At 42.8% G+C, this 16,892-nt stretch overlaps 1 protein-coding gene and 1 pseudogene across 20 annotated transcripts in view; one reads left to right on the top strand and one right to left on the bottom strand.

Moving 5' to 3' along the window:
• PTK2 (protein tyrosine kinase 2) overlaps positions 1-16,892 on the bottom strand; it is a 299,259-nt gene that overhangs the window by 24,014 nt on the left and 258,353 nt on the right. For all 20 annotated transcript variants that reach the window (XM_063079415.1, XM_063079414.1, XM_063079413.1 and 17 more), the window contains 2 exons: positions 14,299-14,436; positions 13,389-13,520 (listed from right to left, as the gene is read on the bottom strand). In XM_063079415.1, coding sequence (XP_062935485.1) covers positions 13,389-13,520; positions 14,299-14,436 — 270 coding nt within the window. The remainder of the gene's footprint in view (positions 1-13,388; positions 13,521-14,298; positions 14,437-16,892) is intronic.
• Positions 3,335-3,824, top strand: LOC134363785 (large ribosomal subunit protein eL21-like; annotated as a pseudogene).

A 16,892-nucleotide genomic window follows, 5' to 3' on the forward strand; every position in this document is an offset into this window, starting at 1 on the left:
CACATAGTTGATGTACAGTAAATATTTGCTGAAGATATGTTTTAATAAAAATGAAAGGCAGAAAGAAATTTTATAGATGAGGAACTTGAAGCTTAGAAAAGCAGAATTAGTTGCTTGGGGCAATATAGCTCGTAAAAAGTGAGGGTGAACTTCAGTCAATAGACAGTGAAAATCTTCTATGTTGCAGGAAATTATTTACTTTTTTACTTAAACAACAAAAAAGCAACTCATAACTTATTATTTGCTTATAGAGTAAGGTACTGTTTCGTGTATTTACATGAATTATCTATTTTAATTTTCATATAAATCACACAAAATGTCTTTTCATTTTTTATGCACAATAATACCCAAATGTTATATTCTCTTAAAGGCAGGATTTTATATTTTTGGTGGCTGGCCTGTATGGGGACCCAAACCCTTGACCTTGGTGTCATAAGACACCGTGCTCTAACCAGCGGAGCCAACCGACCAGCCCTAAAAATGGGATTTTAATTTTAAAACGAGAGGCCTATTTACGTAAAGTTCACTTGTGTTCTATGAATGGCAATATAAAGGGTCTTTGAAAAGTTCATGGAAAGATTAGCAGTATCTTTTAATTCCATTTTTCCACAAACTTTTTGAAATACTCTTACAGGGCCGAGCCCGTGGCGCACTTGGTAGAGTGCTGCGCCGGCAGCGCGGCGACGCTCCCGCCGCGGGTTCGGATCCTATATAAGACTGACCAGTGCACTCACTGGCTGAGTGCCGGTCACAAAAAAAAAAAAAAAAAAAGAAATACTCTTACATATAGTAAATGTTTAAGCTTTGTTGCTCATACAGCAGACACAGCCTGTCTGCATGCAAGGCGAGTGCCAAGTCAGAGAATGAAAGAGCAATATAGGCAAAGACAGCAGATCAGAAAGAATAGATTCTCTTTCTGTTTCTGCCACTAGGTGAAGTGAAATCCTCCTGTTTCTCCCTTATAGAATATTCTAGATCTAAAGCAGTGGTATCAAAGATAAAACGAGGCAACTTATACTTAAAATCTTATACAAATGGATCACAGACATAAAGAATGTTTGGAGCAATTTGATTATTCTCCCCATCAGGTATGTATTTTCCTTTTTAAAATTTAATTATAACTTACATGCAATAAAGTGCACAAATCTTAAGTGTGAAGCTCAACACGTTTTTGTCTATGTATACTCCCACATAACACAGCACCCAGATAAGACACAGAACGGGTAATCCAGCAGGTTCCTGCACACTGTTGCCTGGCTGACACACCTGTCCCACACTTGCCAAAGGGAGCATGACTCTGACTTCTAGCCCTGTAGGTTACTCCCGCCTGGATCTGAACTTCATATAAATAGATTGTAAAATATGAACTCTTCTGTGTCTGGCATCTTTTGCAAATGTTATGCCTGTAAGATTCATCCCTGTCACTGTGTGTGATAGTGTGCTCTTTTTTTTTTTTTTTAACTGTTGTGCAGTATTCCACTGTATGAGTATTTATTTATCCTGCTGTTAATGGGCAATGGGTCATCTCCAGTTCCTAATTACCACAAATAAATGCTGTTATGAACATTCTCTATGTGTGGGCATGTGTACTTAATTCTCTTAGGCACATACCAGAAGAGCAACTGCTGGGTCACAGGCAAAAGGCACATGCCCACCAGAACCAGAGGAGAGTTCCAGTTACCCGTGGCCAGTGAAGGTCCTGTTTCACGTTCTGGGGATGCAGTAATACACAGTTCAGCTGTGGTCTCTACTCGCATGTTGCTGTCACTCGAGAAAACTTCAACCTTAAGGCTTTCAACTCAAAGTCCTTTCTCCTTTGACCATACAATACTGCCTACAAATCTGAAACCTGGTATAAGAGGGAAACGGGAGGGCTGTGACCCTCTAGTAGCAGGGACAGGATTGGCAGCCCAGCTCCTGCTCTCTAGCTCTTGTCTTGGCATTCTCCTTTCATTCCGACTGACTGGTTTTGCTACGTGAGGAAAAAAAGCTCAAATATTTCTTTCCTTTCTCAGAACACAAAGTAGGCTTTATATAGACAGGACTTTCTCAATTTAAAACTAAAATCTTGTTTTTAGCATACTACTGCATTAGAAAAGTACTGCACACACAGTATAAAAAGAAGTAGAAAAGTTGCTCTATTTTTAAGCAATGCCCAGCAGGAAAGAAAGCCCTCTCAATAGACTGAGGTTCTAACCAAGGCTACCAGTGCTCTCTGGCACAGTGGTCACTTTGCAAGAGAGTTTTTATAGCAGTGGATCTACAGGCACAGAGCTCTCTCAGAAAAGGCAGTATCTGAACTGGAGACAAGAGAAGGAAGCACAATACAGAACAAAGCATCTGCTGTAGTGAGACTATGTGACCCTGGGCAAAAGCCTTAGGGCCGCTGCCCTCAGTGCAGGGCTGTTGTGATAATGGAGAGAACCAGAGGAGGGACTCCTGACCCACAAAAGTACTCGATGAGAGTAGCAGTTAACACCAGCAGCCATAAAAAATGATGAGGTCTCTGAAAACAGAACACAATCTGTTCTGATCTACAAGGAAAAATTTGGGCAGTGTTATTGACAAAGAAAGTTAATTTTTCAAATAAGAACATAACTTGTCTACCAGAGTGCAGAGCGGACATCATTGAGGGGAGCAGCATGAGAGCAGTAGGTGGGCCAGTTCTTGATGAGGTGGACAGAAGGACAGTCTTTAGACACTTTTATGGCAACTTGAATCAGTAATTTTTGGACTGCTGAAGTTCATAATAGAAAAGTTTGGCTTGGGTCCCACCCCGTGGTGCACTCGGGAGGGTGCCGCGCTGGGAGCGCAGCGGCGCTCCTGTCGCGGGTTTGGATCCTATATAAGGATGGCCAGTGCGCTCACTGGCTGAGCATGGTGCGGCTGGTCACAAAACAGACAAAAAAGAAAAGTTTGGCTTGTATTTTACATGTCTTTTAAATAGTTTCCTTTTTCTAGTGATTGGTTTTTATTTTATCTTACAAGCCTATCAGTCTATAATGGCCTGGAAAAAGATACAAACTGGTTCTTCCTTATAGCCTGATAAGCCTTACACCAGAGGGCCCCTGGGCCTAAGAGGCCACATTTGCACAGATTCAGCATCCTTGGAGAAACATATGACATTTCAGACAACCTGGGGCCTTGTTGGCTCACTGCTAAAAATAATCCATTTAAGGACTTCAAACAACAGCAAAATGAATTAAAGTTTCTTTATAATAATAAATAAATCCAATAAAGGGAATTCTAGTCCCTGAGTGATGCTTGCAATACTCCTTTCCAGAATCTCTTTAGAAGTGGCTAAAAAGGAAACGCCATCTTCCAGAAATTCGCCAAAATGACGAACACAAAGGGAAAGAGGACAGGCACCCAATATATGTTTTCTGGGCCTTTTAGAAAACATGGAGTTGTTCCTTTGGCCACGTACATGTGAATCTACAAGAAGGGTGATATTGTAGACATCAAGGGAATGGGAACTGTTCAAAAAGGAATGTCCCACAAATATTACTGTGGTAAAACTAGAAGAGTCTAGTTTTTCTACAATGTTACCCAGCATGCTGTTGGCATTGTTGTAAACAAACAAGGGCAAGATTCTTGCCAAAAGAATTAATGTGCATATTGAGCATATTAAGCACTCTAAGAGCTGAGACAACCTCCTGAAATGCATGAAGGAAAATGATCAGAAGAAGAAAGCAGCAAAAGAGAAAGGAACCTGGGTTCAACTGAAGCGCCAGCCTGCTCCACCCAGAGAAGCACACTTTGTAAGAACCAATGGCAAGGAGCCCAAGCTGTTGGAACCTATTCCCTATGAATTGATGGCGTAATGGGTGTAAAAAATAAAAGGCCAAGACTGCCGTACTGTAAAACCGTTTCTCTTAAATGAGTAGAAATGTGATGCCCCCTCCCCCAAAGAAATACTAAAAGCAAATATTGTGTCCTAAAAACAAAAAGTGGCTAAAAAATCTCTCATTCAATCCACTAGATCAATCTTTGGTAGAAGTGGCTAGAGGTATTCTGGGACTGTCCACGGGAACTTTACGTCATATGAGGGTGTATGCTTTAGGCTCTGGAAGATTCTCATCAGTGCAGCTTTTATGGCTGCTATGGTGATCAAACCAGGTGAGAGGGGTGAAAGCCTTCTGAAAAATTAATGGTGTACCCCTACTCCCTCTGCTATTTACATATATTACCACACTCCCTCCTCAACTCAACCCATGAGAAAAGTACTATCTGCATTTGACAGAGGTAATTTGCTCAAGGTTGAGGAGTAAGGGGCAGGTGCCAGGACCCAAATCTCAGTTGGGGGCCCTCAGAAGGGACCCCAGAGTGCAAATGGCACTCCTCCCCAACCTGTGCACTGCAGCCAGACTCTGAAGTGTCCCCAGACACATGGGAGCTCTCTTTATGTAGCAGTGAGCCTGAAAGCAGCAAGCAGTTCTCAGAGCACTTTGCAGAGGTGGCTTAGCATGAGGGCTGAGAGGTAACAGCAGCCGCTTGCTGGGCACTTCATTGCTGGGAAAGCCCCTGATACACATTTCCTCACTCACTCCTCGTTACTGCCCTGTGAGCAACAGCACTGTAATCCCTGCCAATTTTCAGATGTGGAAATGCAGCTGTGAGAGTAAGTCACTTGTCTGAAGTCACTTCCCAGGGAAACATGCAACAACCTGCATGGCAGAAATGCCTCTGGACGCAGGTAGAGGCTGCCGCTGAGTCTCACTGACAGTGACTCAGAGACTGACAAAGAATGAGGCAGGCAGGCTGGCCAAGGAGTTTTCTGGAGGTTGTTACGTTAGTACTGAGGCAGCTTTTCTCTGCTACAAAATCTTGACCCCTCCCCCTCACAGAATTTTAGAATAGTTTTCAGACTAGTTTATCACTGTCTCCTGCAAGTTGTCATCCCCAGTGCGCACGATAGGTGCTGAGTGCCGCATGGCTGGAGAATAAAGCACAGAGCAGGATCCCATGAGAGGAAAGGCCACACCTGGACTTGAGTGTGGGACACTGGGGGGGCGGGGGGCAGGATACTCACTCATGAGTGTGGATTTCCCATGACTCCCAGCTGAGTCCCCTTCCATGCCCCCAAGGTTACATCACCTCCCTGGAGGCACGCAGACACTGATGGGTGTGGGGGGAGTTGCTATAAAGGCCCAGCCCTACTTCCCTCACCCTTCCCGACACACCTGCTGCCTGTGCATCTTCACCTCAGGGTGTTTTGGGAAGCCAACCTAAGATACATGCTTACCTCTGGGAGGATGAAATATTCTATGTTTTGTTCTGAGTTCTGGTTATTGGAGTACATACAAATGTAAAGACACATTGAGCCATAGGCTTCAAAATTGTACACATCAATAAAAAAGAGAAGGCAGACTCCTGACATGCAGCTTCAACAATGGCCTAACAGACCTAAAAGCACGTGGGGTGGCCTGCTCTGGCGGCTATAAGGGCAGACAGGCTGATGGCTCTGGGCCTAGCTCACATCAGAGGCAAAGATACAGAAACAAGCTGCTTGTAAGTAGCAGATACCCCTGCAACCAATGGTAATCTTTACCTGTGCATAACACAAAAAAGCCTGCAACTGGATAATTACCATTGCTATAGTCTCCTCATGAAAGGAAGGACAGTAAAAGCTGTGTGCACACACCCAGAGACACAGCCACCACCAGTAGCACCACCTAGAGTGCCACAAGAGCTTCTAGAAATGACACACACCACCATCCACTGAAGACAGTCTGGCTGCTTCCCACTGTACACCTGGATGGGTTCACTGTCTTCACTCCCAGTGCACCAAGCTTCCCACGCTGGCGTCTGAACAACTAGATCTGCAGCCAGACATCCTTCTCTGGGCTCCCTTCCTTATATCCAGCACCCTCCTCCACATTCTTGTTCGGCTATCTCACAGGTCCAAACCCGAAGTCATCTGTTTCACTGAAACAAACCTCTCATTCTGAATTTTTTATCTCATTTGGTGGCAAAATGACTCTTTTAATGACACCGAAGCTAGGATTACTATCCTGGATTCCTCCTTCCTCTTTCCCTCCTATACCAACTCATCAAATCTTGTCCGTTTTACTCTTACAATATTTAAGTCTATCCTCTCTTGTTCCTCCCCCCTCTCTTCTAGCTCAGGCTCTCCGGTCATTTATTTGAATGACTGCCCAACTTCCTAATGGAGCTCTGCATTTTCAATACTGCCCTCTGACCCATCAGTCAGATGGGCACTGAGGTGATATAAGATAGCACCTGCTTCAAACCTTCAAGAACATTCTTAAGCCTAAGATCACAGAGTGACCCTGGGACCACATGCCTCAGAATCAAGGGGGGTGTCCCCTGCCTCTCAAGGCCCCTCCAGACCTACGTCAGCACAGTCTCTAGGCCTGGGGAACTGGATTTTTTATAACAAGTGTCCCAGTCATATTTATGAACATTAAAGTTTATTTTAATTTATTCATTTGTAAAATAATTATAACATCTACTTCCACAGGGCTCATGCAATACTGAACAAACACTTAGATGCCAATAATGCCTAATATGTCAGATATGCCTAATACTCATTCACTCAGCAAATACTGACTGAGACTTAATAATGCTGGCATTACTAGGGGAGCTGAGGGTAGAATACTGAGTAAACTGAGTCCCTGTCTTCATAATGCTCATTATACCCTAGTGGAGGAGACAGGTAAGTAAGCACATGAGATGCTGTCATACAGAGGTATGAAAAAGCTTACCTTTCAACAGAGAGGGGCATGAGAGCATGAGTGAGAGCACGTTGCAGTCAAGTAAGCTCATGCAGGCATCCTGCTGGATACTTAGTAAGGTGCTGCTGGCTTCTAGTGGTTAGAGTCAGAGATGCTGCTAACCATGCCCACTATTTACAAGACAGCTCCCCACAACAAAGAATTACCCTGCCCAAAATGTCAACAGTGCCTGGGTTAAAGAACTCTGGAGTGGGGAAAGGTATGGTCCTTGCGGTGAACCGAGATGGGTCTTTAAAGATGACAAGGTGCTCTTCAGGCAGATTCCAGGGGTACGGGGGAAGGGACGAGCACTCCAGGCAGAGGCAGCAGTATAAGAAAAGGCGTGAGTTAAGCAACAGTCACTTAATCAATACCAAGAGCTCCCTATATGCTAGGCACCGGGACTGAATGGTGTATAGGAAAGACAAGGTCCATGCTGCCATGGAGCTCTTAATCTGATAGGAAAAACTTTAAGAAAGCTGCTGTCGGGTGGGAAGTTCCCTTGATGCAACCTTGGCCTTAAAGTTCAGCACCAGGCAGCCTATCCAGAGGTCACCCAACAGAAAGGCACAAGACTAAATGAAGATGCTCAAATCACAGAGTTATTAAGTAAAACAAAACAGAACAAAACAACACAGTGAGAAGCAAGGGGAGAGATGGGGAAAGAGGCAGGGGAGGCTGCCAGCGGGTAGAAGGGCTGCCCTGCCCGAGTCCTGGGTCATGAAATGTCCATACACTTCTCTCTGCTGCCTTAGACTTCTCGCTGCCCACCCCTTTCCCCAGTGGTTCTCACCTGGGCACTATTCTGCTCCCACGGAACACCATTTGGGAACACTTTTGGTTGTCACACTTGGGGAGGGGTACTTCTGGCATCTAGTAGGTGGAGGCCAGGGATGCCACTAAACATCCTAGAGTGCATAGGACAGTCCCCACAATAAGTACCTGGATGAAATGTCAAATAGTGTTGAGGCAGAGAAACTCTTATCTTTAAGTAAACTCGTTTGTTTATTCCTTTTATCTTACTTTCTATACTTAACACGTCTTATGAATTCTATGTCTCACAAGCTAACTGGTTACTCATAATCTATAGCTGCCACATTCTATTTGTTTTCTAGTTTCCTAAAGCAGATTCAACTTCTCTCCCAGAATATAGCATTACAGTGTGAGGGAGACCCATCTGAGGCTTTGTGGGAAGGCAGGACAAAAGGATGGGCTTCCAGAAGGAAAGGAGATTCAGGCTGAGAGTGAGAGTAGGCAGGTGAAATAGGGCAAGGCAGGCAGGAAGGGTGGGCCAGCCTGCAGAGTCAGAGAGGTGAAAGCTGGAGAGGCGGAAGCCCGAGGGGTCAGCTCACAGGGCTGACTGCAGTTGGGCACTATCCTGTGGCAGCCACTAGTGGATTTCAAGTCAAAGAAGGACAGGATCAGACCACACTTTAGAAGAATTGCTGCAGCTGTGGCATGCAACGCAGGTCGGAGGGGACAGTATCTCAGAGATCCCGATGAAAAATGCCCCAAGCAGAGCACTTACATTTACTTCCCCCCATCTCCAGACCTGTTCTGCCTCCTGGAGGTTTGCCCCAGTTAAGTCATGATTTGTCCCCCAGCACTCCTCCTGCCCGCCTCGCTGTTCTCCTTCACTCTGCTGTCCCCACCCAGGACATCCATTCCTGGACAGCACCATGGAGGTGGCTTCTCGCAGTCTCCCCCACCCTGCTTCTGCCTCTCAGGACATCGTCCACACTGAAATGGCTGTAACGTTCTTAACACACGAAGTGGCTATCACTGTCTTGCCTAAAGACTTTTGATGGTCTCCTACTGTGCTGAGAAGAAAATCCAAGCTCTGATGCCAGCCTCCCCGGTGGGGCCCCTGCTGCCTCCACCTCTCGCCACAGGCGCCAAGTTCTCAGCTGCATCCCTCAGGCTGGAATATGCTCCCTCTCTTTCCTCATTCTTTCCACTTGGTTATATCTTCTTAGAGATTCTTTTTCAGACTATGCCCTCTCCCTCTTTGCCCACTGTTTTCTTCACAGTAGCCTTAACTGACCGCTTGTTTTTCAGCCTTTTCCTTCTCCCCCTCACTACAACGTAAGCTCCAGAGGGTGGGAACTGCATTTGTCTTACTCACTCCTGTAGCTTTGGGGCCCAGCACAGTGCTGGTAGGTAAAAAGTGTTCAGTGAGTAACTGTGGAAGGCACAGCTGAGAAGAGCTGGAGGTGGGGGGCCAGCAAGAAGGCCGATGTGGTGGTCCGGGGAGATGTGGGCTGGACTCGGACAGTAAGTAGAGACAGCAGAGGGGAGAGTCACAAGATACTTAAGGATGAGAACCAACAGGAATTGGTGACTGAGTATGTGTGAAGGAAGGTGACAGGAAGGACAACACTCAGTTTCTACCTTGGGCGGGGGGGGGGGGGGGGTGTCAGGGAAATGACCTAGAAAATGTGAAAGGAGAGTCAAGTTTGGGAGGAGCACTATAGATTCCGTTTGGGCATGCTGACTTCAGCGTGCTGATGAGGCAGCCAGAGGTGGCTGATTAGATGGCAGACACCTAAGTCAAAGCCAGGTGGGGCTTACACAGCTCTTCTTACGAAACCAGCGTGGTTTTGATCTTGAAACCGACAAGGACAATAAATAAATCTCACATATGAACATCAATAAATAGTAAGTTCCAAATGAAATACAACAAAACATACCATGACCTTAGAAGAATTATTATAAATAGGAATTTATCTATGGAATGTGAGACTAGCATAAACACAAGAAAAATGTTCCACATAATTCATCATGTTAAATCTTTTAGAGGGTTTCTTTCTTTCTTTCTTTTTGGCAGCTGGCCAGTACGGGGATCTGAACCCTTGACCTTGGTATTATAACACCATGCTTTAACCAAGTGAGCTAACCGACCAGCCCCAGAAGGTTTCTTTTTTGAAAAAACATAATATATTTAAAATGTAGGGGCAAGATTTTACCTAATGGAGAACTATTATAGATAATACCTTTAAAGATAAAAACATGAAAAGCAGGTAAGGCCAAAAAAAAAATTAAATAAATAAAAAACAAAAATAAAAAATAAAAATAAATAAATAAATAAATAAATAAATAAATAAATAAATAAATAAATAAAAGTTGACAATAGATGCTTCAAGAAAGAAAGATAAGATATATAATACTGAAAATGAAGAAAGGAAATTTTTAAAAAAGCAACTCAACTGTGTATTCAGAAAACATAAGGTAGGGCAGAGCCCGCGGTGCACTCGGGAGAGTGCGGCGCTGGGAGTGCGGCAACGCTCCCACCATGGGTTCGGATCCTATATAGGAATGACCGGTGCACTCACTGGCTGAGTGCCGGTCACAAAAGACCAAAAAAAAAAAAAAAAAGACAAAAAAAAAAAAAAAGAAAACATAAGGTAATCAGTCAAAGACTTCATGTGATAAATTAGAAAATACAAGATAAATTCCTAAAAATCAGCTACATTCATACACACACAAAAACACAACTAAAAAGTTCAATGACAATGAGGTACTATCATAGCAGAAGATCTAAGTAAATGGGCAGTAATTGAACAAGGGAGGTAAAACAGGTAATTAAAGAAAATTATAAAAGCTACACAGGAGGAATCAAGGAGGTAGTGAGCAAACTCTGGGACTGTGCTTCCTCCGAGCTTGGCAGAAAAGCACACTGAGGATGACATACCATTTAGGCTGTTGCAGAGACTTAATGCAGCACTAAGGAGAATTCCTGTGGGACATTTTACACAACTTTATAAATGGATTATGAACATAACCTGGAAGCTGTGTGTAGCGCCATAAATGTACTACACATAGAGTATGGGTTACACAGGCTTACGCATTTATCAAAACTCACCCATCTGCACACTTAAGATCTGTGTAGTTCACTGTATATAAATAATCTCAGTGAGAAGAAATAACCCAACAAAACTGACCAGCCTGCAGAGTAAATGCCTATCTTGAGCACTTGGTTTAGAGTTCTTGAAAGCCCTCAGAAGAGTGAGTGAGTGCTTGAGCTCCTTTTCTACTTGCCCCGGAACACACTCTGCTCTGTGATGTCTAGCTACAGGGAGTTCTTAGGAGACAGTCTGCTGACCCCACATCATTACCCACGCTCTTCCCTCTGCCTGGAATGCACTTCTTGAGCCTGCCTGCCCTGCAAATTCCAACTTCTCCTTTAAGCTTAGGCTCCAGTGTTCTCTGGACTTGCTGCCCAACGCCCCCCCCCCCCCCCCCAACACACACAGGCTCCTCTCCTGCTCTCACTACATTCTGCTTCATCAGAGCAAAACCACAGCAGCGGCCCTCTACAAACCCTTTGTTCAAATGCAATCATCCACTGGACACCAGGACTGAAACATATTAACTATAGTTTGGAGAATTTATAACATTTACTTTTTAAAATACAAACCAATGGTGTCTGGGAAGAGAGGCTGTCTGAACAAAAATGCTTAAAATGTAGGGTTAGGGAACAGCAGATGTATTCTTAGAACAGACTCAATATCCATATTGATTCGCTATGATTAGTAGTAGTAAATAATAACTATTTTTGGAAGCTTGCTTTATAATCTCAAGATTTGCTTTAACTGAACTAATTTAGAATTTTGAAAGCATAGGATAAAACTTATGTTCCAAATATGAATCACTAACAATATCTATCAATGTTTCATACTGTAAAGAAGAAAACCTGATAAGTTTACTAAGTGTTAAAACTACCTAAGGCACGACATTATCTGGCATGTGCTGAAGAGATATCATAGCACATTGGTTAGAATCACAGATCTTGGAGCTGGTTGCTTGGTTTTGAATTCTGGATCTGCCACTTACGAGGTGTGTGATTTTGCGGTATTTACTTAATCTCTGGGTCTCTATTTCCTTACCTGTAAAATGAGGATAACAAGGGGACAAGTCCACATTCATTTATCCTCATTTCCAAAATCTAGAAAGCACTGAAAATGGTAAATTAGATTTAAGTTTGAAGCAAACTAATTTGGTAGTAAAACCTGACCTGATGTGAGTCATTTTATTGTCTTTATTTACATGGCAATGTGAATATTTATAGTTTGCTGTAGAAATATTAGCGGTTTTAACTCTGGGATACTTTTGGAGTACTACACAATATATGGTGTACATCATACTACATTAACTTTCTAAAGTTAAAAACACTGAAATCTGAAACACAGGTTCTCAAGGGTTTCGGACAAAGGCTCTTCTTGGCTTGTTCCTTCCTCACAAGCAGTTGTGAAGATCGAACGACTTTATGTATGAAAACTACGTAGGATGGTGATTGGCATGTAGTAAACACCGTGTACATGTCAGCAATACTGCCACTCTTGCTTATCATCATGCTCCTTCCTCACTGTTCAACTAGGAAAAGGGTGTGTGCTAAGCAAGGGCGCATTAGTCCTGCCTGGTAGTGACCTGACTGTGTATGTGTGATGTTTGAGGCCTCGGTAAAAAAAAAAAAAGGCGAGCAAGAGCTCCTTCCTAGCGTGATCCATTTCCAGGTTCCTGTATGTGTGCCGAGACGACAGGCTTGCTGAGGTCAGCTCCAACGCCTCCTGTAGCCAGTGCAACTTAATGCACTAGCCATCTCCAACAGATTAAAACTTAAGTGTGTCAGTTGCTTTGCTTAATTTTAAATTAGAGTTAAGAAATAAAAGCCATATACAAAGAATGAAATCAAAACCACATGTTAACTTCTGCAGAATACAGTTTGAAACCAGTCTTATAATACAATTACTTGTTGATTTAAATGCTTTTGTGTCTGCAAGTCTTTAAGCAATTTAAGAACAGGGGTTATATCCTACCCTCATTGGTATCTAGTCCCTCAACAGACCTTCACACAAGGTTGGTGTCAGTAAATATTTATTGTATCAAAGCATGAGGGACCAAATTTGGACTCCCCTGGTAAAGTTACTGACTCAAGATTCTGTGGAAACAGTAGGAATCCTGGCTCCTTTCAGCCACATTTCTTTCAAGGCTACTTCAGGAAGACTGAAATAGCTATTCAGGGCTTAAGGAGAGTGGGGAGTGGGTTATCACAGACCCTAGTTCTGAGGCTGAGGACACAGAAGTGCTTGGCAGCAGGGACCATGAGTCCAATAGGACCTTTGTGTCAAGTAACACACAGAGATTGCTCTGTCGCACCACTTCCTCTCTGTCCTCAATGGACTTCTAAAGGAGGCTGTCAACAAGAGCTGCCTGAAGAAAGGCATTTCTCATCCATAAGTTGAGACATATCCGGGAGGAGGTTTGCATCTGTGAGACCACACTGAAGAGGAATGCCAGGAAGGCAAATCCCAGGACTCTTAGCTGTTGTGTTACATATCCTGTAGTAGCAAGATGCCATGTTTTACATGCAAGCTGACACTTAAGTGGGAGTTGCTTCTGTGTAAATAATGTGGTGATGCAAAAATTGCAGAAATGCTCATACCTCTGAGCCTTTAATGCCATTACTAAAATCTTAGAAATTTATCCCTAAAAAATAAAAAAAAGCAAATAACTTACTATTGCAAGTTTTAGGGACCAGATGTAAAACTAATTCTCTGGCTTAAAAAAGATGAAATTTTGCAACCATTTACAATATAGTAGTCTCTGACAGGGCTTAATACAGTGTAAGGAACCTTCCTGAAACCCAATTACCAGAAATCTCTCCTCTTTCTCCAGCCAGCGCTGATCTTCTTCCATTTCCTGTTGCTGTCGGATCAGCCGCTCTTCCATCAGGTGGGTCGGCAATACCTGCCCAATCCCTCGCAGGTCCAATGCTGCAGAGTCCTGGAAGAAGAGTTGAAAACAGCAAGTCCAGTCTCTTAAGTCTATTTATATGCTCTTATTTTGTTTTGTGTGTCTTTCAGAAAAGTTAAGTAAAACAGTGAGGGTGGTGAAAATAGGGTCTTTCATACTCTGCTTGTGGGAGTGACTTTTCTGGAGGTGGCAGTTTAATGTGTGTCAACCATCTTTAAAAAGCCTGCAATATTTCAGCTCATAGATTCACTTGTAGGGGTCTATTCTAAAGAAATAATACAAAATATGTGCAAGGAATTATCACTTATAGTAAAAAAAAAAAGTAGAGATAATCTGGAAGTAAAGTAATAGAAGGTTTAAATATGATACGTACAAATTATGGAATACTAAAGTTATTAAACATGTTTATTCCAAGGAAAAGAACACGAATAGCAGACAACTATAGATGCTCTTTGATTCAAATAAATAATTTTTAATATGATAGGAGTGGCTCTTGGTTTTACCAGGAAAATCTGGTAAAAATTAACATGGTCCACAGAACTGAAGGCTCTGTCTTCCTGCTTCTCCCTTGGCCTCATGTGTATGCTAATTACATTCAATTTAGGGCTCTGCCTTTCAAATGAATGAACTAATGATTGTAGCATTTCTCTGTGGGTATTTCTTTTACTAAAAAATATTCACAAAACGAGAAAACATTTTGGATATCTGGAACTTTGAATTAAGTCATCAAAATCAAGAAATCTTAGGATTTAGAAATAAAAGGTATCTTAAGCCATAACAAACTGAAGCTCAAGAATACCTAATTTACCTCCACATTGGGCTGCCACATTGATATCTCCTGAGGTCTATGATTCCACGAATCTGTTTGGTCCAAAAGCGATGCCTGACCTGGGTAGATGCTGCCAGCCATAGCTGTGATTCCATGTGAACCAGGGTAGCCAGAAACCTGTGAATGAGTTAGGAGACAAGGTAATGTCTTGCCACAACATAATTTCAGCACAGTTCTGATTTACACATGAAAGGAAGTAAAATTGCAGAGAATATTGTGGTAGGCAGAGTAATGTCCCCTCTCCCCACAGATGCCCACGTTCTAAACATCTTAATCCTTTCTGAATATGTGAATATGTTCCTTTATATGGCAAAAGACACTTTGAGGATGTGATTATTAAGATGGGGAGATTATCCTGGATTATCTAAATGGGAATAATGTAATTACAAGGGTCCTTAAAAGTGCAAGAGTGAAGAGGAGGAGGAGAGGGAGGGAAATACGACACTGAAGAATGGTCAGAGAGATGTAACACTGCTGGTTTTGAACATGGAATCGGGAACTGTGAGCCAAGGAAAGCAGGTGGCCTATAGAAGCCGAAATGGATTTTTAACTAAAGGTTCAAGTAAGGTAACTTGTTGTGGCTGCATTAGACAACTAATGCAAATATACACTAGAAAATAAGAAATTATTTACTTTAGAATGTTACACTTACCGAAATGTTGAGAGCAGACCATCCCTGGATGCAAAAGCAATGGGAAGCCACAAAAATGGCTGAGCCAGGCTCTGCTCTAGATCTCCCCTTTCCTGCCTATCCCACCCTCCAACAAGAACAAAAAACAAAAAATAACCATAATGTAATTTAAAAAAAACAAAAACAAAAAAACCAACCAATCAACCCCTAATGTTTGCCCTCTAATGAACTAGGAACTGATGGTGGGAGGAGTCAGGCCTTCAAATTCTAATGATGGTGACTGAGGCAGAGAGAAAACATTCAGTTGGACAAAGAGAAAAATTTCAAGGCCAAAGGAAAATAAGAGGGGTTTCTTTATATGGTTCCCTCTCAGTCAAGAGAAAGAGAGAGAACAGAACCAGTATTTGTTTCCATAGCTCATTAGGCTACCTCTGTATGACTGGGCTTGTCATTTGATTTTTTTAATGAGTTAAAGCACAGCTAAATCCATATTTCCAAATATCAATGTACCCTTCAGCAAAGGTTTTATGCATTTATTAGGTCTCTAGGCATTAACTTATACCAAAATTAAATATGGACAATATGTAATTAATAAATGTTCAAGTAAGATAGTTGGATAGTACTCACAGTTGATTTGAATGAAAAAATCTCAACAATAAAAAACTCTACTAAACATAAAACACTATATCACTACTATTTTTGGTGAAATGGGATATATTACTACCAGAGAACTTTTAGGAATTTTCACAAGAAGGTTTCAAATGATCTAAGGCAGTTTCTAAATAACATGAACAAAGTGAAAGGATCAGTGGGCAGTTTAGGCTAAAAAGGAACATGAAATAACATCAGACATGTCCTGCCTGGACACAGAGAACACTCTCTCTGCTAACAGCCTGTCTCATCAAGTAGGTGCTGCCATGCCGTGTGCTATCTCAAAACAATGCTGGTATTTAATTCCTGCCTGCTCAGGGCCACTTGAGATTTGACTTTCCCTACCCACCAGGCATAGACCCTGGGCCTGTCCCCCAGGGCCTTTCTGCTGTTTGCTAGAGTTCAGAGTCTCTCAGCAATCACAGGTGTGGGTTTTCTTTCCATAGGCCATCTACACGCCTCCAGCTTCCTTTATTCATATGTCTGTGAGAGTCAAAGTTCTGTCGAAGGGGTCAGTGCTTTACTTTTAGGGTTCTGGCCCCTTTACATATGGAACTGGTAATCTAGTGAGCTCCTCCCGTAAGGAAAGGTAGTTCCTGATTCATGTTTGCACTTCCAGTGCCTAGAAGAGTGCTGGGCACAGAGTGGATGAACATTCCGTGCCACCTTGCTGAATGAACAGATGCCTTGGCGAACTCAAACGATTCACTCCCCTTCCTCCAGGCAAGTGGGTGTCTCAGAACAGTGTCTCCCAAAACATATCTGAGTCACCTGCCCCAGAACTGCCTGAGGCTGTTTGCTAACAGTGTAATATTCTTGAGCTCCACTTCAGAATTAGCATATTGGAATCTGGAGACAGTAGGTGAAGAGCCTGAAATCTATCCAGTTTCACTGTTCTAAACTACCACGGACATATGGTCTTCTCTAATAAGAAATAGGGCCTACTTTATCCCGTGGTATCCTAGTACAACAGTTAAGAATTTTTACCCACGTTGACCCAGGAGGGCTTAATTTAAACCATGCTCTCAATAACCCGGTGAAGGAGGCAGGAAAGTAAAGTACTGACCCCTTGATGGGACTTCGACATTACTATGAGTAAAGGAAGCTGAACCCAGAAAAGCACACTGTATGTGATTTCATTTACATAAAATTCTAGAACAGGCAAAACAAATCTTTGGTAACAGAAATCAGAAGAGTGGTTGCTCTGGGGCAGTAGGCGATTAACTGGCAAGGGGGTAAGGGGGAACTTCCTGGGGGTACAGAAATGTTCTGTACCACGATGTGGGTATGG

Source organism: Cynocephalus volans, chromosome 15 (assembly GCF_027409185.1).
Source record: "Cynocephalus volans isolate mCynVol1 chromosome 15, mCynVol1.pri, whole genome shotgun sequence".
Classification (NCBI taxonomy): Eukaryota; Metazoa; Chordata; class Mammalia; order Dermoptera; family Cynocephalidae; genus Cynocephalus; species Cynocephalus volans.